The sequence below is a fragment of the Dermacentor silvarum genome, chromosome 11 (genome assembly GCF_013339745.2).
Source record: "Dermacentor silvarum isolate Dsil-2018 chromosome 11, BIME_Dsil_1.4, whole genome shotgun sequence".
Classification (NCBI taxonomy): domain Eukaryota; kingdom Metazoa; phylum Arthropoda; class Arachnida; order Ixodida; family Ixodidae; genus Dermacentor; species Dermacentor silvarum.
In genome coordinates this window covers 65,244,379-65,266,560 of record NC_051164.1, presented here as the reverse complement: position 1 = coordinate 65,266,560, position 22,182 = coordinate 65,244,379, and the positions used below count along the sequence as shown (strand labels likewise).

The 22,182-nt window shown below is 46.9% G+C and overlaps 1 protein-coding gene and 1 non-coding gene across 2 annotated transcripts; one reads left to right on the top strand and one right to left on the bottom strand.

Moving 5' to 3' along the window:
- Positions 1-368: 368 nt before the first annotated feature.
- Positions 369-17,349, bottom strand: LOC119433769 (receptor-binding cancer antigen expressed on SiSo cells). Its single transcript, XM_037701017.2, has 5 exons — positions 16,815-17,349; positions 15,880-16,152; positions 11,467-11,562; positions 9,530-9,873; positions 369-4,170 (listed from the first exon to the last, which is right to left on the bottom strand). The coding sequence occupies exons 1-4, from the start codon at positions 16,965-16,967 to the stop codon at positions 9,619-9,621; spliced, it is 777 nt and encodes a 258-aa protein (XP_037556945.1). The 5' UTR covers positions 16,968-17,349; the 3' UTR covers positions 369-4,170; positions 9,530-9,618.
- Positions 17,350-17,599: 250 nt separating this feature from the next.
- Trnal-caa (transfer RNA leucine (anticodon CAA)) lies at positions 17,600-17,720 on the top strand. The gene is made up of 2 exons: positions 17,600-17,637; positions 17,675-17,720. It is a non-coding gene; the product is annotated as a tRNA-Leu (tRNA).
- The last annotated feature ends 4,462 nt before the right edge of the window (positions 17,721-22,182 follow it).

Here is a 22,182-nt window from a genome sequence, read left to right as displayed (position 1 = left end):
GGCACCTAAAAGAAAATGCTAGCTCAGCGCCAAAAATTTTTGTTTTACAAGTGTGAATGACTGGAGCTCTCCTGGGCAGACAGCTGCACAAAGGCAGCAAGTGCACAAAACGAGATATCCACTTAACTGCTCAAGCTGTGTTCTCTTTAAAAGAGTACACTACTCAAAGGCACGGGCCAGCCATATGCTTGAGGACGAATTGAACTGAATGAATGCAATAGTGACAAACACTCTAGAACCAATGTGGCATGTTTGTGATGCCATATTGACAGTTCTCAGACACAGGAGCCCGTGCCTTCGGCAAGCTGAATTACGAATGCGCCCTTCAACCATGCCACGAATGAGAGCTTCAGGAGCTAGACTTGGGCTTTTGTCTGCCAAGTGATTGGCAAATTTGGGCTTTTAAGACATCGCCTGGTGACACCACACTCATGCTTCATACATTAATCGGAACATGGTGCACAAACATCTCAACACTTGCCAGGAGAGTGGATGCTCTTGCTTTCCCACAAGAATATGCATTTCACCGTGTAGCATGAAGAAAGGTAATGAAAGCATGTAAAATACAAGGCCCCACTCGCAACTACATTCATTGTTATATGATCGGCATTATTGTCTGATGAATTAGGCCAGTAGATACGCAAACACATAGACAGATTTAAGTGTGTTTGCAATGAAAACATTGTGCGCACTGTTTGTCTAACACGGCATGCAATACCAGAGCCAGAATAATGCCGGACACACACTATGACTTCCTGCACGATCCAACACACAATGACTCGTACCAACAAACATGTACAAGTTTCTGACATGTACCAACAGTCACAGCAGCCATCTCCTTGTTGGAGTTGGTTGAATCCTGTTGTAAACTTGGTGGATGTGGCTGTTGGTACAACTATATAGTCGCACGTTACATCACATGCAGAATCATACTGTGCACCTTCTGCTTAATTCCTGCTCCATTACAACGCTATTGTTTTCATACCCTTCTCAGTGGCGGTGCCTGTATGTCATCATCAGGCTGGGCTGGCTGGCCTGGCAGATGACAAGACTGGATCAAATGAAAACAATTGTTGCACTACACCAGCCCTGCGGTGGTAATTTTCAAGAATCTTTCTTCCGATTCCACTCATTTTTTTGTCCGTCGTATTAGGTAACCAATATTGGCAAAAATGCCGTGTCTCTACGTGTGCACATCAATGATATGAGCAGCCAACTCTGGTCAAAGCTGCACATGACAGTGCGTGCAAGCTGGAGCTGTAATCTGGACCCTGGTTAGCATTCAAGAGCAGTAGGCAGCTGCCGGTCTGATAGTACCGATTAATTGTCCCTCGTCATACAGCAGTTTACTACCATTTGCAGTGCCCCATTGTGGCTTGAGCGCCGGACACACATTACTATTTTGTGTATGATCCAACGTGCAACTAGTCATACTAACAAACACATCCAAAACGTTTCCACCATGTTCCAACAGAACAGCCATCTTCATGCCAGGAATCTACTGAAACTTGTGTTAGACGCAGTTGGTGTTGTTGGTACAAGTCACACGCCATGTTTGTACAGAAAAGCAGGCTTGTGAGAAATGTGCCAAGAGCAAGGCAGAACTTTGCGAAAAGAAGTCGCTGCGGTTCCTTTACACAGAGACGGTGAGAGACCCTATTTTAACAAAAAGCAACTTGACTGAGATGAAAGCAGGTTTTGGAATCAACAACCAAACTTAGATGAAGCAAAGCTTTTCCGTGCAGGTTAATTTCACCTTTCTCTTTTTACATTATTACATGTGGAAATACTCGACAAGAATTGTTCATGCAAACCAGAAGTTCTGGCACAGCACACATTTTTACACAGAATTGAGAAAGTTCAGCAATGTGGGTTGTGCCTTTCTTTCACTCGACAACCCTTCATTTTTAACATAGCATCATACCAACAGCAAAGCCAGCCACGAAAATTTTACCGCACTTTCAGTATAGGTGCACAAAAAAGATAGAACAAAATTTTTTGCAACAGATTGTGATAGCATGCACACAAAATTCCGCTAAACGCACCATTACAAACCAGTTTAAGAAAGAGGAAAGCATAGACATTCTTAGACGACAAAAAAAAAAAAAAAAAAAAAACTTGCTAATCTGGCCACTCATTGATGCAGGAACTAAGCTCTACATGACGCAGCTGAAATCATGCACAATACTCACTTATGGGATAATAACAAGAGGTGCCTCTGTAATGACTCAAAAACAGCTAAACTAGCTGTGACTAGTATATTTCCCCATCTACACAATGGCTTTATGTAATGCTTTAGCAACAGACTCCATAAGAACAGAGCCTAAGAAAGTTATGTGCAATGTTTAGATTAGAGCCAAGAGCAATCATGATCTGGGCCTCCACAGTAAACCATATTCAGCAAACCAAGCGCTGTGGCCAAACGACTGTGTCAGAATAAACCGTCACACCGCAAACATGCAAAAGCTTTTGCAACACAATGCACAGGAAACACTTGACTGCTTTTCCATTGAACAGGCATGAGACATTGCATGTGGCATCCCCCAAAAAAGAAACACCCATGCATCGAATTTTCAATCCACTGCAGAGGGCCAAAATTCAACAAAGGTGGACATGAACTATTTCTTGTTCGGCAGCCCTCGCATATCGCACTGCAGGACTTTCTTGTAACCATGATTTGGGAGAGGCATCAGGTGGTACGCTATTGTTTCCTGCCTTCTATGGGCTTTGACTTGCATTCCTTTGAGCCATCGTGAGCAAATCCGGTGCACATTATCACCACTGTACAAAAGCACACTAAATGACAGCCAAATCAGAACACACACACACTAGTGCACCTATGTTTAACTATATTTTACCCACGCAAAATTCACTAATACTTGCACGCAGTTGCAGCTCTCTGAACAGAAAACACTACATACTCTGTGATGGACAGTAGGGCAACTGAGTACTTTCGCGATACCAGCTAAGAAACTTCCGCGACTTTTGTACAAGAGCTAGCTGAAGCGCATGAACCCATGCAGGCAGAAATTGTGCTCAGAAATAATTCATTTGGTGGTATATCTTGTTTCGATTGTAGGAAGTACAACAACCTATTACACATTTACAAATCTGGGACCAATCACTGTGCCACTTACTTGAGAGTGATGTGAAAGGGCTGTGTGAACCAATGTGTAGCGATGTGACACTGTCTTAGCACTTAACACATTACAAACACCTCGCCACATGCGCTGCAGCCATAAACAACATACATTATAAAAGACACACGCACTAGTATAGTAGACCACAGAAAATATGTGGACCAGGACTCTATTTTACTCTTGCAGTATTCACTTGCAGTTGCTCTCAACAATTCGCTCTTGCTTTCGACTCAAACAGGCCCCGAGAGACAAACACAGCCACGAATGAAAGCCGACCGAGCAATGCGCACTTATCACAGGCGAGGGAGCCCCCAAACTGGTCGTTCCCGCTCATGGATGTCGTAACACCGAAGGAACAAAGTGTACCAATGTGTTGCACAGGTCTCCTGGCTCTCCCCGGAATGCTAGAGACTCAGCTGCTCGAAGAAACGGCATTTAAAGTGGGATGAAAAGCAGACAAGAAACACAAGTAACGTGTCTGCACCCATTGTTTGTCGTCTGCTTTATCTCCTGCTTTAAGCGCCGATTCCCTAATTAACCAGGTACGCACCAACAGTCCCAGTTAACACTCTATGTACTTTAAAAAACACACCCAAACTATAAACCTGTAACAGCACACCTGCTAACTATTAAAAAAAAGAAAAGTATAGCAATACATTGTCTGGTTCTGAAAACGACATCACTGCTTGCACCCTTCTTGTATAATACGGTTACGAGCACCACACCCCAAACGCTGCAGTCAATGTGCCTTGGACGACTGTTGTGTGTCATCCTCGAAGTCAACAAGCCAACATACGGTCCAGAATGTCCCATCCTTGAACTTGAAAGCCACAAAAATGATAATGGCAAAAGATCGTCCCTTTAAGGTCCTTGTATCTCGAACAATATGTCACCAGTCACTTGGCTGTGAGCGCACACCTCACTGGGCAGTTTGTGTTGGGTTTGCATGGGTGCCAGTTTGCGAAGACACGGAGTTCCGGAACAAATTCTTGAAGAAGCAACCATTGCCTTTACTGCAGCTTAAGACCACCTGCACACAAAATAAAGTGTCCTGAAGAAAATAATTGTTACTCCACAAACTTATCACAGAAACAAAATACAGAACACAAATGCAGCAAAATGCTAGCTGTCTTCTGTGACAGCTGCAATGTTGTACTTCCAAGTCTTGGCTATGGTTATTTATTCTTCAAATTCCAGACACATTAAAATGACAAAATGTCAGGTGCATACAAGTGACGGTAATCTAAGCCAGCAACAAAGTTTTAAAATACCCCAACTGAATTAGTTGGTGCTAGCTGAGCACCAATGATGTTGCCTGCCTTGTCCACATTTCTTTTCTGTATCCTATCCCTCAAAAGCATTTTGTCACATTCCTTTGCGATGTCACCATCATCAGTCTATATTTATGTCCACTGCAGGACGAAGGCCTCTCCCTGTGATCTCCAATTACCCCTGTCTTGCGCTAGCTGATTCCAACTGGTGCCAGCAAATTTCCAAATTTCCAGTTTTCTGCCGTCCTCGACTGCGCTTCCCTTCTCTCGGAAGCCATTCTGTAACTCTAACAGCCCACCGGTTATCTACCCTACGCATTACATGGCCTGCCCAGCTCCATTTCTTTCTCTTAATGTCAGCTAGAATATCGGCTATCCCCGATGTCATATGCGATGTCATAGATTACTTGTATTGCACGTTATGTAATTTCAGGTATATTTTTATTGCACTTATATATAGTCAGTCTTCTGTCGGCTCTGCCCATTCTCTGAACTTAATAGGCATTCATGGTAGTTGCCGGTCGATCATCCGCGAACTTACTCCACTTCATCCGTGCTGCTGTCAGTTTAGCCTGTGCATACTATTTCATGCCCGATCTTCGTATAATCGTCTACATCTACACTCGAAGCTCGCTATAACGAAACGGGATATAACGAAATAATGGATATAACAAAGTAAAATTCCCCTTGAAATCTCCATAGAGAATTATGTATATAAAACATTGTTTTAACGAAGTGAAATTATCCTGCCAATGGATATAACGAACTAGATTCGTCTTTGAAACGAAAAAATACCCGACCGTTGCGCACCGAGTACATCGCTTTCCGCTGGGTTCGGCACTTGTTCGCCACCGCATTTCAAAACTACCGCCTTTTAAAGCACTGGTCTTTCTCACCGCCGCGCACTGTGCATAAGCAGCAGCTCACTATCGCACTTCTCCACCGACCTCTCTCTCTCTTGCGCGTGCCTGGCTGCGCGAGTCACACCATGCAGCGTGCCTACGCGCGTGTGAAAAGATCGGTGCATTCACTTCTGCACGGCGCACCACGCAGGCAGGCGCAGCTGAGCGCAGCTTCCAATATCTCCCCGATGCAATCTCGAGAGTCACGTGCAAGCCTGCGCGAGTTGCACCATGCTGCACGGCTACGAGCAGCGGTTCGAAAAATTAGTGCATTGACTTCTCTCTTCCTCTACGGCGTGCCGCGCAGGCAGCCGCCAGCTGGACCCGGCCTCGGAGACCTCCCCGGCGCAATCTCGGGGGTCACGCCTAGGCCGTGCATTCACTTCTCCCTCTCCCTGCAGTACACCGTGCGGGCTGGCAGCTGGGCGTGCCCTCCAAGATCGCACTGACATCGGTGAAATCTCGGCCGAGCCAAGCGCGCGTGGCTAAGTTTGCTTGATCTCACAGCGGAGCTCTGTTGTGTGCCACGTGCTGCTCGACCGCGACGAGCCAAGTGGAAAGTGGACGTGAAAGACCATCACAATGGAACAGAAGGCTATCTGAGAGCTGTCGCATCAGGTGCTAAGTCAGGTGTTGTACACGCCGAAGATTTTTTTGTTGTTTTATTCAAATTTCATTGTGGGTGTGACCATGTAGCGTTTTGCAGGCCGCAAAGCCGTCTTCTTATTTCCATGTTTACAATTGTGCACCCCATTGGGCATATATACAGTGTAGACCGCTTATAACGTCAGTCGTCGGAGTCGCGAATATCCACACCATAAGCGGTACCGAACTATAACCAAAGCAACAATTTTCAAGGCCTGCACATATGCAAAACATGTGCACCGAGCCACCACGCGTATGTAACAGTCGAGGAATGCGGCTAGAACGTTTGCATTCAACTTACAGTCGAATCTTGCTAATTCGAACCAAATCACGCGGCGGCACCTCCGACCGGCATTGCTCCGGCACCGCCATAGAGTAAAAGCTTAGGGGAGACCCCTCAATGTCGTGCACGAACAAAAAAATAAAAAAAATGCGGCGGAAATTTCACCCTCTCTCAAATGGCAAGGTCGCCGATTCTGCTTTGCACCGGAACATGCGTGTACGTGCCGACATCTCAGCCACGCTACCGTAGCCACACGTAGAAAATGGCAGTGAACCCTTCTTTCTCCTTTATGCTTCCTCTACTTTATAGTCACGTGTTGACCTTGCACGCTGTGGCTATGGCGCAGAGAGAAGCAGCGGCGCTGTCCCAGGCTGGCCAACGAAACTACCCCATGCCGGCAAACGCCCGCTTCCCGATAACGGTAGAAAACGAAACTTCGGGGAGCTGGCGCCGGGCCGGCTGTAGCGGCGGCGGGTGCGCATGGGGACAGTCGAAAGTGAGGGAGCTACGACGAAGGGCGAGGGGAACCACCGAAGCGGCGGAGTTGCAGAGGCGAAATCCGCTTCCCTGCCGCCTTCCTCCCTCACATTTCACAGTCTCCGCGTGCGCCCTTCGCCGTGCCGTGCCGGCGCCACCCGCTTGCTGAAGTTTTGTTTACTGCCGTTATCGTGAAACTAGCGTTGGCCGGCGTTGGCAGTTTCGTGGCCCTCGCTCGCTATGCGCACCGTGATATCACGACTCGCACTCAAGATTCTGGTTTCAGCCTCACTGGTTGTTCGTTCGCACCACGTGCCCTTCTCCTCCACTTCGTCTCTCTTTCTTCCGTACTCCCAGGCAGCCGCACTGTAACCGGTATTTCGTTTCCCGCAACTGCACTATAAGCGGTACATGTATACATGGAGTGCTATGGTAAAATTAAAGGGCCCCTAAACCACCTCAGATATTTTTTGAACATTTCAAGTAAACACGCGCATCAAGTTCAGAATGCCGTCACGATCAACGATGCCAAACGCTGCAGCGCTACGCGCCGCGGGAGAGCCACAAAATAAAAAAAAACAATGCCGTCCTCCTCCCCTCGCCTTTCCGGTATCCCCAGCGGTCGTCATGATGTCAGCAGGGGAATCTGGTGATGTCAACGGTGGAAACGATGCCCATTGGTCGAACAAGAACTTACGACTTCCGGTTTGTCTGCTAGCAGGTACGCGCGCTCCCTGCTCGTCCTCGCCGTGTTGCTCGCTTGTGCGCGCTTGCGCATCGGTAATTGCAGCCCGCAACGCAAGTGCCAAATCGCTCGTGTTCCAACACAGTCATGCTTAGCGGTCTGATTAACTGTGCGAACAGTGTCGGCCTTACCAGACGTGCGCGCAACACAGGGTCTATAGCGGCACGCTTCGCATAACACGAGCCGGCACCGCAGCAACAGCGGGTAGCCGAGAAGCGCCAAGTCTACGTCCACGTTACCGGCACGCTAAATCGCCGCACGCCGTTTGCCATTCGCAGGCCGCCGGTCGACAGCGGTTTTGCTCGCGAGCGGCGAGATTTCCTTGCCGTACGTAGAGAGGATGAGACCGGGACTCATTTGTGCGACAGCCTCACCGCCGCTGATCGCTCGACGGCGCCGATGTCGTCGCTAGGCCTTTTCCGGTTCTCTTCAAAGTTAAAGCGGACGGCGCTTCGAAATGAATTACCGACGCTCACAAGCCGCAATATTTTCTAATCGTTGTTATCGCTCTTCGCAATAATTGTACACAAAGAAGAAAAATACGCTGATATTAGCGGCGCCGTCGGCTGCGATGCGAGCACAGCCGAGCCGGTCGTCTCCCGTCGGTAGCCGTGCACTCAGCTGCAGCCGATGTTTTCGTTGCCGGTGGCGGAGGCGTGCAGCTTCGCGGTCGTCGATTGGCCTGTTGATCGTGCAGTGGGCGGGGCGCCGGCCAAACTGCCGTCTACTTTGCCGCGCGAGAGGTGTCCAGACTGGAGGCCGGTTCGTCGTCCGTATATGTGCCGCTAGCATCATGGCTAGAGTGGACGTGCCTTAACCGGAAGTAGGCAGCGTTTTGAGAAGCGCGTTGGCGATGACGTTTGTCACGTGACATTTCGAGCAGCACTCGGCGAGGAGGGGAGACCAGCCGACGAGGAGAGTAGCGAAGGAAAGAGCGAAACGAGGGAGGGCCGTTTTTCGATCATCAAACGCGCGTAACTCCGCTATTACGGCACCATTTCGAAAAATTCTCGCGGCTACGTGTTCGTTGTAGACTCGTGCACAAGTGCAACGCCAGAACTAAATTTCGACCTCTGGGTGGTTTAGGGGCCCTTTAACAGGAGTCTGAAAAGACCGCACTATATCCAGTCCTGCACTATAAGCGGTCTTTATAAATATAACGGTCTTTATATATATGAAACCGAATTCGTCTTTATAATGAGGTTCGAGTGTACAAACATATCAAGGGCAAGCTTCGATCCCGTGATGGCATACCTCCAGACACCCACGTTCGCTAGGCTAGGCCTAACCAGTGCTGCCTCGACGGGAGTTGGTGACCTAAGTTACAGATTGGCAAGAAATCTACGCAACTCTTCGCACTAGTCATTCGGCACTTGGAAAGTGGAGGAACAACCTCGGCAATGAAAGTGAGGGCATGTCCAACAGGTTGAATGGCTCCAACTTGGTCTACGGTCTGCGTGTATTTGACATCACGCACGCAGATCAGTCCGAAAGATCAAGCAAGACACCGTGCAGCACCCAAAATTTGCGTCGCTTTTTCTACATTGGCTCTATGGAGAAGGTGCCGGTGCCAAGTCCAAATAAATGGGCAGGTCTTTAAAATTGGTCAGTGACTGTTACCTTTATAGCATTTTTTCTTTTGTGTATTGTATGCTTCACGCAAAGACCTTTTCAATGTTCGTACATTTAAGTGCATACAAACATGCCGGTCGCGTGCTTCGATTGCTGGATAAGCACCACAGCCTAGACTACCTGTTTTGCACGTGTGCAGCATCAAAAAATTTCGTTTGATTATATTGCAGTACCACTTAATGTGCGGATGTTCGAGGCTCAGACAATTTACGTTATAAGCAGTCTACACTGTCGCATTTCAAAGCAAAAATTTGGGACTGACGCAAGTTGCATTGCTAGCAATTCTTTGACTTACATCTGAAATAGAGCATGCCGCCACACGAAAACAGCTGTGGAAGTCCCCTTAACAGCTCGTTTGTAAAACCTGGGTACGAATGTGATACGAGGGAGTCTTTGATTCAGGGTAAATATGCTAGCAGGCAAAAAATACTTACCGACCACAAAGCCAACAAAGGCAGTAGCCCATTTCTAGTCTCCCAAGGTGTGCATGGTGCGTGAAGGAGAGTGGCTGTCAACAGCCCCCTTAGAAGACCTTCCGCCTAGTGCTGGGCGGCGACGAATGCGGAGCACTGCTGCCGCTGGCTGTGGGGGCAACACTGCCGCTGGTGGTGCGCTGCTGCTCTTTCTCGCGCTTCCTTCGCTGGTGCTCCGCGATGCGGCGCTCCCTCTCGGCTTGGCGCTTCTCGCGGATCGCAGAGTCCACCTCCAGCTCCGCCTCGTCCTCCCAGCTGGCCTCCGCAGTGTCACCACTGTCCTCGAGCACACCTAATTCGGCACCCTGGGCAGGTGGGAGGGCACATACACCTCAGTGGGCAGGCCATGCTGCTGGCTGATGAATTTATTGGAACAACCCTTTTACAACAAAATTTTTGATCGGGAAAACTACCAAAATTCCCCAAATTATTTTATGGGTGACTCATTGTGAACAACACTTGTTCTTGCAATATCACCAGTTTGTTAACTTGTGCTTACAGTTACCGTCAATTTTTTAAACCGTTTTGAGCTGCAAATAGGTGTGGCCACCCAACAAGCCTATATAAGGCTTGATGCTTTTTGGTGCAGAAGTCAAGCTTGCTTTTGTTTGTCCTGCATGCATTGTTGCTGGTGCTTTGAGGATAGGAAATAGTAGAGGTTCAGCCAGCAAAATGTTTCCATTGAGCCGCATCCACGCGAGAGACACTGTTTTTGCCACAGCTGTGACAGGTGGCACCCCCATTGGTTGGCAACAGAATCGGAAACCTTTTAGGGGTGCCATCGGATTTATTATGTATGAAGCTAGAAATTAATGCCTGCAAATGTGGTATTAAACTAAACTCACTGCAAAACCCTAGCTCTGAGGGGCATTTGAGCATGAACAAGCCAGCAGTTTAGCAGGAATAGTTATGTATACCTGGCACTCCCATTTATGCAACACTCAGTATATGACAGGGTTTGTGAACTTTTTTTTTGCACCAGATGTTGCTGTAACTGTCTGCATATTGCATTTACATGCACAAAACACGCAACACACACACACACACACACACACCTGGAGCATGCAAAAGCATGACAGGACAAACAAAAAGAGGAGGCAGTACAACACGAGCAGACACCAGAAATGAAAATGTAAAACTGAAGTCTTTTATTGCACTTTTTGAAGCTGATAGTTGTACCTTGTTGCACGTAGACGAAGCCCCTTTTTTTAATGAGTGGCCCAAACTGGGGGGCGGGGCAGAAGTGTCTAGCATCTGTGGGGCCAGTGTAAACATTCAGTTACCCATGGCACCCATAGCAGCAGTTGAACATAACTGACTTTGTGTTCGGCTGCAATTGCAACTTCAGAAAGGCCCAAAGGTGACATTGAAGTCAGTTTCTAGCCAATTTTCTAGACAAAGATATAAGGGAACCATCTTGCGCATGCAACCAGTCTTTGACCTCTTGCAAGGTTGCCTGCTCACAAGGTCTGCAGTGTTGAGCAAATGCATCAAGTGTGTCAAGCAATGCGAATTCCTCCACAAACTTGGCGTCACTGAAGCAGAAGGCAATATTGTTCTCTAAAGCTAAAAAAATTTAAAAAATCTTGCTGTGGACAGAAGCTCTGGCGTCTCAAAAAACATAAACAGGGAATGCAAAGTGCACCACTCTGGTACACCGAGTAAATGACATACAGTGTCGCCTACCAGCTGACATGGCCTGCAAGGTATTCATGAATTGGCATTCTTAAAACAGCTACCTTTTGAGAAGCCAATACCAACAGTGATAACATTTTTTCGTGCAGTTTCCAATTATACCAGCAATTGTGTACTAACAAACTCACTTCTTTATCCTTCTGCAAAGTTATATTGAAAAGTGGGGCAACACAGCATGAAGCAAATTACAAAGTACTACTCACTTGGTACGGCAGCACAGCCCTTGCATCAAACTTGAGACGACTAGAGAGACCACCACTGGGCACGGTCCCGAGACCATCTTCATTGCGAAGTATGTACTGCAACCATCAAGGTGGAGAGATGAGTGACGCTCCAGACGGTTTAAAGAGCCGTGCAGTTACAACTAAAAAAATGGCGTGCATGTTTCTTAGAAGACCGGTGTTTGCCGTGATGCAATGACAATGTGACAAAGCCTGCCAAGTATTTTTCAAGTAAGTGATGACGAGTATTTGATCTGCTGTAGTGACTCAATGGGTATCATGTTCTGCTGCTGAGCAGAAGGTCAGAGGTTCGATTCTCAGCTGAGGCATTCGCACTTCTATGGGGCAGAACACAAAGGCACTCACGTGCAGACCATAAGGTGCACATTAAACCACCCCAGCTGGTCAAAATACTTCCAGTGCACTTTACTGCATTTCTCATAATCCCTGCGTTTCTTTGGGATGTTGAGCTCAATCAATCAGGGTATTGAACCAGAACCGAACTGAAAAAAACAACACATATATATATATATATATATATATATATATATATATATATAACTTCCCGTAACAATATATATATTATTGAAGGGTCCCTGAAACAGTTCGGACAAATTTTGTAGACGTGTAGGATACAGCTACAGTAAAACATTAGCGTCACAATTTAAGAGAAGCGTCTCATAATAAGAGAGCCACGGACGATTACAAGTTGCCCTCCTTCCCAGCCATGCATTTCCTCCTCAACTCGTTCGCCGAGTGATCGGGGCTAAGCTCCGCCTTCGCTGGCTCTACGTCATGTTGTGACGTACGTTGTCGTCTACTTCCGGTTGTTTTGGAGCCAGCGTGCGAAGACTCTCCAACCTCTCCGCTAGCCACCCGGCCGTCGAAACACTGCAAGAGCGATCAAGCAGCGTGCGTTGCGAGCGTTCTGTCGCAGCGCCGAGCGTGTCCGGTATTCTGGTAACCACAGGCGGGCTGGGTGTTTTGACGGATAGCCAGAGACGTAAACTAAAGCCCCTTTACACTGTAGCCCCTCCATACCGCTGTGATGAAGGAGCTTCGTAGATGTACGTGAGCAGCCTGATCGGCATGCACGGTCCAGCCATCTGGTGGCGCAGAGCTTAAACAGCCAAATACAGATCTAATATCCCTGTAACCAAATGTAAAACATTTGAAACATATAAAAAGACAACGTGTTCAAGATTACGCTCCTGCCAAAAATTTTAGCGAGCAGCAAAGTAGAAAAAACTTGGTTACTGCTATATTAGCTGTGTTTAAATGTCGCAGCACCATTAGAATGGTTTTCAGAATATTGCGTCAGGGGGCAGACTATGCGTGGTGTGAAAGCGACACTAGAGGAAAATATTAAGTTGAGTTAACTCGATAGCTTACCTGTCTAGAAGTCTATCAGTGTTTTCTGGGCACCAATATAGTACAACTTTGTTGCATAGAATACTGCCACCGAAAGTCCTGCTGCCGCTCTTCAATTTGAATCTCCTGCACTAAAATTGAGGTCATGACGTAATCTGCACGTCACCACCTCTGCTGCTACCTGCGAGACAGCCTCGGGAGAGGTACCATACTCCACGACAAGTGGCACCACTCGGATTTTCCACTTTCGTCATTTTCTCGCTTACAATAGCTCTGTTCTCCCTACGAGTGATGAATTTGTTATTAGAGACGCTTAAACGGACCCTGAAATACTGTTCTAAATACTAGTTGTAGAATGGTATCTTTATTCTGTTGCCTCGTGAATCTCCTGCCGCAAACATTTTTCGAATCGTTGAAGCACAAGCAAAGGTATCGGACCTATAAGCAACTTGCTCTAGCGTTTCATTTCCACTAGCGCGCAGGAAGCTACACAGGGAGTTGGCATGCAAGGTAGCAATGCTCGGCTGACCCAGTCCATAGGTTGGAAGTCCGTCATTACGTAGCGGCCCTTTGTGGCGGTTATCTACGCTAAGCTTATCATCTTGGAGACCATGCGCAGCAGACACAGCAAGGCGCAGCTGTCGTGCGTAGACCAGCAGTGCAAAGATGAAATCATTTTCCTGTCTTTTTGAGATCGCAGACATATATATATATATATATATATATATATAATTCAAATGAGCAATAATTGTATTACTGAGAATGTTGCCGCGGTCACGAAATCAGCCAATGGCTGTTGAGGTTCCAGCTGCCTGTGATCACGCTGCACGACAACACTGCAATAGTGAGAGCAAGTGATTTTATGCTGCTTTTGGCGCAAGATTGTAAATTGCCTGCAGCATGCAGTGCAATGATATTTGGCTCACATGTTCACAGGAGCCTCGGTCTCTAATCGGCAACTTTTCTTACTATGTTCACTATGTTTAAAAAGTGTTTCAGGGCCCCATTAATGTTTCACTCTAGCTCGAATCAATATTTTGCTTTAGTGTCCCTTTAAGGCGACAATATTGCATCGCAAGCGACCCACGGACTCGCCACACTATGATGTGTGCAAAGTACCTGAGGCAGTGGAGCACATATGCTTCTTGCTTGCCCCCATTACGACTGTGAATGACAGGCATTGATCGCTTTGTTAGCACCGATTAACAGCAGGCCATTAAGTGAAAAAGTGTTATTGAGCCACTTATCAGGCATACCAATGAAGCGAGCCATCAAGGGTTTCTTAAAATATTTAGTTAAGACAGGTCAACATTAATGTCTGTGAACGGGCCCTTCGAACACGAACGTGTATGTAACTGCATCTTACTGCCTGTCCTCATCATTACTCCTCGTTTCCCCATTTTTCTTTTCTTCCGTTTCCTCCCGAGCAGAACAGCAAGCTCGATGACTCTTTGCTTTTCCTCAATCTCCTCTCTCTCCCTCAATAACGCTTCATTTCAGAAAGATTCCAGCATTGTTGTTGGATATGCATGTCTTTTGTAGCTACTCGTAACCTGAACAACAAACAACAGGCTCACATCTTTCAGGGCAGCCTTAGCAGCAGCGTCGAGTTTTTGTAAAAAATTAAATTTGTGCTGTTTTCCTGTAATAATTCCTCAGTTATGCAAATGAACCAGAACTGCTTCGAACCACTTTCTACATATATTTTTTTCACTCGAGAGTTGAACCAGAACTGAACTGTTTTCGGTGAACCTAAACGAAAAAAGTTTCGGTTCGACACTCTGCAGTCCGTCAATCAATCAACAAGAAGCTGAAGCCATGAAGCCCGTTTCACATGTAAATGAATGTTTGGCAGCATGTCATAATGGTCGGACGTATTTTAAATTTGTTGCATCTGCATATCACTGTGATGTGCAGTAACAATTACAGTGACCATTACAAGAAAAAATGAAAATTTCGATTACGAAGAATGGATTGGTTTGCAGGCCATGTTTCATTTACAACATTTCCGAGAGTAACAGCAGAGATTGTGCAGTATACAACCAGTGTAAAGTGAAAAATGCTAATGAGACAATTTTTCACTGCAAGACCTGCAGTACAAAAAAATTCCAGTCTCCAGCATGAAGAACACTTCTACGAGTGGTATCATACATTCATAAGATCCCACTAATGAACCACAGAGTACATGCTAACAGTTGAAATAAGAGATTTCATCATGCATTTGTGCACACAAGTGGCATTTCTGTGCAGCATTTGAAATGTGCGAAAGAGCGTACACACCAAAGTGGCTTTTGAATATCAAACATTGAAGACACCTTAGGCTTAGAGCAAGAAACCTCTAAATTCAGTGAAACTCAAATATAATGCGCTGTGCATTGAGGGCCTATGCGTGGGGTGTTCGTGAAGCAATCAAATGATTGGATAGGTGTTGAAAAAGTACTTCACAATCAAACCGACATCCTTGTGCTCAACGGCAAGACCCCATAATACTCTCATAACTTATCAATTATAAAAAGGTTATGTTATGTGGATCCAGGGGAGATGTCTGTATGTCCTGAGCCTCCACCTTACAATTTGTGTGCGCAGTGCCAGCATACAGCTCATGAAGTCTCATCAGTCCTTCTTACAGCTGTTACTGTTATATTGCTCTAGAGAGACAAGCAAGGTTTCACGATTATTGAGGAGAACCCGTCAGCACCTAAAAAACTCGTCATCATCATCAATCACCATCACAAAAGTCAGACCCCCCCCGCTTTGAAAAAAACCTGAATCTGGCCATGCGTGTCCTATGTCATGGGTGCTCGTGCCACATTTTTACAGTGGCAGTACACCAACCCAGTCCTACCTTTGTGTCATGGTTCCGCATACAAAAGCTCTGTTCTTGGCATAAGTGATGCTCTGAACACCATGAAATTTGTCACTTTTGCCCAGACATAACATGTGCCGATTAGCATCCCCTCAAAGTCAAGCTCTGCCGCAAGAAAGTACTCAGCCCTAGGCACAATGACAAGGTGCTCTGCCCACCTTCTTCTGCCGGATGTTGGTGGGTGCCATGTCCTTGAAGAAGTCCACGTCGTCATCACTCTGCGAGTCTTGTCTCAGGTCCCCAGCACCACGATTGCCAGGGCCAGATGGTCGTCCACTCGAAGGACCATTGCCGATCGCAGCGTGTCTTTGGGAACCCCCCGCTGTGCCCTGGTTCCCTGAAGAGTCCACTTGGACTGAGACAGGCCCGTTCTCTTCGTTCCAAGAGTCCCAGCTTTGAAGATCGTCCGTCAGCTGCTGCACACTGCAAGGCTGCACAGAATGATGAAAGAGGTGACCTCAGTAGATTCCCACAAGCAACGGTAGGTGACGTCTAAAATCCGTCAGCTCTACATTGCCAGCTAGAGCTCAATTTACTTTTAAGTAAATTTTAGTAAATTTTTAGTAAATTAGCTTCACTTGGGTGCTTTAGAGTGCTGTTTCTCGTGCTCGTGCGTGTTGAAGAATTACGAAAGTGCTGCATAAATGTGAAAATAAAGCGGCGAATTCCTTCATAGAAGGTTACACCTTGCAGCAAAATGGCCAACAACAAAACAATGTGCGACATCAGGCTGCGCAATATGGATGAGCTGAACAAGACACGCTTTCTATAAATATAGACCAAACACCATATCACACTGCACAGGACAGTGCACATAACCAACAGCTGCATATACAACTCCTTAACCATTTATCGCCAGCTACATCTTCCACATTGGGCAAACAAGTTTTACCATTGCTACGCACAGAATTTAATCAATTCAGTCGCCACAATAACGATCACCTAGGTTGAGTTGACCGCTGCTTACCAAACAAAATCACGAGATGCCCGCTCGCGCTTATAGGGGGGCCGCTAACGATTCACGCTTGCCGATGCTAACAGACGCAAGCGGAATGCACAGTAAACAAGCACTAAACAGTCGCGTCGTAAATACCTCTGTCCCGTGAGCGGTAAGGTAGACGGGCAGTCCGACGTCTGACGCCCTGCGGCGCTTGCGGAAGCAGCACATCGCTCGGCGAAGAACGCCGAAAAATCCCAGCACCAACTTCCACGCCTTGGTGACGAGCGCCTTGGCAAAGTTCACCATCGTTGGACGCACGCGCGCGCGGGTTCGTTTGGTGCCGCTGTTACAGGTGACGACGTTGTAGTAATGATGCGGTACAGGTGGCAACGGGAAGGCGAATGGATGCGGTTAAGCACAATGTAAACACGGCCGTGTTCGCGGCTCCACGGATCACGTTGGAGACGGTCATCGCGCGGTACCAGCGCGAACACCACTGGCACACTGCAAACGAGGCACGGACTGTGTGGACACTCTTAACGAGCCGGTGGAACTTCTTTAATCGTAGAGCACCGATTAACGCAGAGGGGCACGTTCTTTTTTTCCGCTTTCGGTAGCCGGCGGCTACGAGCCTTGCCCGCCCTGCCTACGGGAACCGTACAGCCGCCGACATCACGATTTCCGATCAGGAAATTACGGTAAGGAAATGGAACGAGCTGTTCGAGCTGTTCGAACTGCCATCTACAAAAAAACGTGCCCCTGTTGTAGTTACCTCCATGGCTGCTGGAGTATTCTGAGGAGAATAATTTTTCGAAGTATTGACGGATAATTCTCTACAGGTATGTGCATTAGTTGCAATTAATGGCACAATAACAAAGTAATCATAGTGCTAAATTGCCATACTGAATATATACCATTTTATGTAAGTTGCTGAACGTGTCAGGATGGCCGAGCGGTCTAAGGCGCCAGACTCAAGGTTATTTGCCTTGCCCGCATTGCGGGTTGTGCGAGAATTCTGGTCCACGAATGTGGGCGTGGGTTCGAATCCCACTTCTGACACGAACTTTTTTTTTTTTTTTTTTTTTAACACGACAGTGTTTTATGCCGGGGTCCACCAAGACTTCAGTGACGTATTTCCGTCACGGAAATACGTCATAGAACATAATACAAAGAAAGAACCAGAAGAAAAAGTTCCACAAACATGCAAAATTTGGGAATCGAACCCACGACCTCTCGGTCCGCGACGATAGATCGCCGAGCGTTTAACCCATTGCGCCACAAACGCATTTGCAGAGAGCTACACAGACGCGCCTTATTTAGGAGGCATTGGCCTTATATATCTAACACTCCTCCGTGTACCCGCGCTCTTGCTCGGGGCGGTGCCGCCGCCTACGAGCAGAAAAGAGAAGTACTGCATTATGACACTAACGCGCACCGACAGTGAACGCTTCGGTGGTCTCAGCACTACGACGCCTCGATGCCAGCATTCGAAGGGACGCTGGCATCAAGAAGCACTACCAACGCCACCAAGGTGGCGTTGGTAGTGGCGTTCACCGTACTCAGCACAGCGGAGCGTGGCCTCCGCAATTAGCTCTGAAAATGTTTCTGAAGTTGATCGCGGAGGCTGCAATTACGACGCGCTGTACGCGCTGATTTGACTCGGTGACGATTCAGTTACGTGCTTTGTCTTGCGCGTTGTATTAGTGTGTCAGTTACGTGCTTCGTCTTTCGCGTTGTGCTAGCGTGTGCAGCGTAGTGCAGCTTCCATATGCACGACGGTTGCTCATGGTCATCGACGTTGGTAGTCGTGATGGAGGAGACGTGCCACCAGGCGTCAGCGTGGGTGCATCAACGCCTAAGGGCGCTTTAGCCACAAAACACCAATAGACATTATATATCAATGTGCAATAAACATTACACTACTTCTGTGAAGACACGTTTCACTTTCGTGTTCTATACCGATTCCTATATAAGAGGGATCAACCACATTTTTTGCAGCGTCGGCACAGCGTAGCAGTAGGGCCAATTGTCTTTTAAATTTTTTAGGTGGCATTGTTAGGGCAATAATGAGTGAGTCCCCTAGTCCAGGGCTCCAGTGGCCTGTGCGGCTCGCTGGGCTTAGTCAAACAGAGGAACTTGACTATCCCGATCCTTGCTCGCAAGCCAGACCTCCCACTGCCTTTCAAATGGGTTTGTCCCTAATAAGGGTAAGCTAATTTCAGATGGCCTCAGTCTACACGTCCACGTTATGTGGGTGACAGGTGGCCGCCCCCAACGCCACGGACGTGCGTCCGGGTATTGCGTTGGGTGGATTTTATTGAGGATTAATATATTAGGGTACGTGTTTGTAGTCGGAGTTTGGGGTGTGGCTGGCTGAATTTCTGTCTTCCTCTGTGCTTCGAGGATGTCGCGCGGGCTGATCCGAGGTTCTTCGAGAGTCTCGATCGGCACTCGGATACGATTCCGCGAGCTATGCCGTCAGCCCTCTCGATCGTTACCTCTCGCTAGCCACTGCACTCTGGCAGTGGCTCTCTGGCAGTGGCTGGCAGTGGCAGTGGCTGAGCAACGCGCCGCGGCGGAAGTCGCGAACCGGCGATCGTGGGGGTGTTGCGGAGTGCAGCATAGCAACACCTCAAATAAAAAAAAAAAAAATACTGCTCCAGTCAGGTAGACTGCTCCCTCTCTGATAGTGAGATTATATTTGGATAATCAAAACAGTGATGCGTTTATTTAGGAATACCATCGTTTCTCTCTCGCAGGCGAGAGGACAAGCCCGGGTGCGAGAGAGAAACGATGGTATTCCTAAATAAACGCATCACTGTTTTGATGACCCAAATATAATCTCACTATCAGAGAGGGAGCAGTCTACCTGACTGGAGCAGTATTTTTTTTTTTATTTGAGGTGTTGCTATGCTGCACTCCGCAACACCCCAACGACCGCCGCTTCGCGTCGGCGCCAGGCACCGTGGCTTCCGCCGCAGCCCCGGGGCTCAAACGCGAGCAGTATCCACTTGGTTACACCCACGAAACACACAAGCAGCTATTTGACGTCTAAAAGATGTCTTGAACGGATAATTCAAAAGTGTAATAGCTGTCCTGGTCAAGACATTTTCTAGCCGTGGACGTCTACAGGTACTTCAGTAAGCTCTGCTAACGTTACGCTAAAAGTTGGCTAATAAACATCTCGACAAGAACAACTTCAAGAATTGTATTAGACGTTCCCAGAATTCTGTTATAATTAAATTATAACAGAATTCTGGGAACATCTAACAAAATTCTTAAGCTATAAAAGCCTGCTCATTGTTTCCGAAGCCATAACGTATAATGGCTTCAGAAACAATATGCACGCTTTTATAGCTGTCCTTAAAGCAGCATTTTTAGATTGTCATCCTACCGTGATGTGGTAAGCAAAATTAATAGCCACTTCTTCAGCACACAATGCATCCGTATGCTAGTGTCATAGTACATGCATGTTACTATATAGAACTGAAAAATAAATTGAAGCATCACGTTATATTATTTATAATAACTTGCATAAAATTGGTTAACATATATCAAATGTGCAATACCCATCCAAAGCAAATGTGCATAACATGCAGAAAAAATTACCTGACCTTGTGAGAAAGTGGCTTTATTGACTAATAAATTAAAGGACATTCAGAATGATTTTACAAATTTTTTAATACAGTAGAAAAGGTGACCACAGAAAATAAGACGTAGCTGCACTAACCACAGCAATCCAGGTCCCTTCCCTCTTGGATACCACTGGCTGCCCACAGAAGTTTGCTCTGTAATACAACAGTGAAGAAAAAAGTGAGTAAGCCACACTTGATTTACAATGAAGATGTGCGATTCGGTATTTCAAATTTGTTTTACCTCGGTCACATTTACTTTTTAAATTTAAGCAATACTTTCTCTCAAAATCTTATGCTGTACTGATGACGTTCAAAATTATGTTGCAGATATGATATGAAAAAGCTACTGTAGAGTGGAATTAAACTGGCAAATGGTTTGATCCACACACGACTTGCAGTAGGTCATTAGCAGTTAGATGGTTTGTAAACAAATATCCTACAAGAGTATGCTACTTTTATTTAAGTAGTGGTGTTGGTGGGTTGTAGCAACAGGTGTGCTTAGCCTGACAATCAAAGCCGGCAACTGCTCCTTCCGAGTGTCTCTTACAATATCACTGCGCTATTGTACCACATGTCAATAAAACCATTATCTTCCTAAAGGGACCCTAAACATTTAACTAATCATAAAATGGCCTCACTACTAAAGGACGTCGTCTCACGACTCTCATGCCGCAAAATGTTTTCCAATCCTCCAACTGTAAGTGAAGTTACCACACCAATGCAAGACTTTCCTGAATGCTACCGTGCTGGAAGCTACACAGAGGAGAAGCCAAGAAAGCAATGCCCCGGTATACTACGCAATGCAGCACGCTGCTGCCATCTTAAAGGCCACACGCAGCTAGAATGTCTGTAATCATTCAACCAATTATGTGAAACTCCAGCTTTACCTCCCAGATCACAAAAGAACGTTCTGCTACGTACCGTGCGTGCAAATATATTCGAGTCTAAACTTCGCGCCAGCACGGGCCCGCCAAAACAAAAGTGGCGTGCAAGTTGTAGCAGGTAAACGTATACGTACCGTAAGGAACTGCACCGTATCAGCAGGCGCTGGTCAAGTCTTGAGCGTGAGAAAAGACTTGGGAAGAGAAGCATGAGCACTGGCGAGCGAAAGCTTGAGAGCACGAGCACGGTCCCTTTAAATCGCTCGCGGAAACTTCAGCGCGCCCCCCTGGTGCGGTCCAAGAGCAGATAGCAGTTCGCTCACATGGAGCGCACGTTTGCGACCGCGCGCGGCCAGATCTATTGGTGACGATAGCTGGTATCGCAATTCCGGCTTCTTCACCGCTTGTTCACGCATGCAAATGGAAAGGAAGACACGTACGGCTCTGATAAGAACGCTGAACGGGCGCGCACGTGCGTGCGCGCCCGGCCGTTTTCTTTTTTCTAAACTTTCACTATCGTGACAGACTCATCGAGTGAAAAAATCGGAAAGGAATCAAATAACCCCGCAGGCTTTTTCTGCTTGTTCACCCAAAGGGGGAAAGCAGCGAAAGGCTATATATGATATGCGACGTTAACGGATTGCATATGGCTTGTTAAAGTCGCACGGAATGTAACGCTGCGCGTCGGGCATGCGCATTTTAAATCTTTTTCACTTTCCCGCGCACGCCCAAGCACGTCACACATTTTCCGACAAAAACATCTAAAAAAGTTCTTGAGTTATACGCTCTCAAGACGTTCACCAAAGTATACTCCGGTGACGCCAGAGGTGGGCTCTTACCACAGCTGAAACACAATAGCATATTTGACTAACCGTACTTCCTGCTATACATGATGTTTCCAAGAACATCTGTTTAACGTCTTCGCGTAGACCAAGACGTCTATAACCGTTTGTAGCCGTTCCGAAAAGTCTTCAAGACGTTTTGTGTTTCGTGGGCACCACCACA

Bases quoted from the DNA above. Each gene is read 5' to 3' on its own strand.
- LOC119433769 (XM_037701017.2), bottom strand. From the start codon at position 16,967: ATGGTGAACTTTGCCAAGGCGCTCGTCACCAAGGCGTGGAAGTTGGTG. The intron at 16,153-16,814 runs GTATTTACGACG...CATTCTGTGCAG, and splicing joins TTACCGCTCACGGGACAGAG to CCTTGCAGTGTGCAGCAGCT. The intron at 9,874-11,466 runs GTGAGTAGTACT...CCACCTGCCCAG, and splicing joins GGGCTGTGCTGCCGTACCAA to GGTGCCGAATTAGGTGTGCT.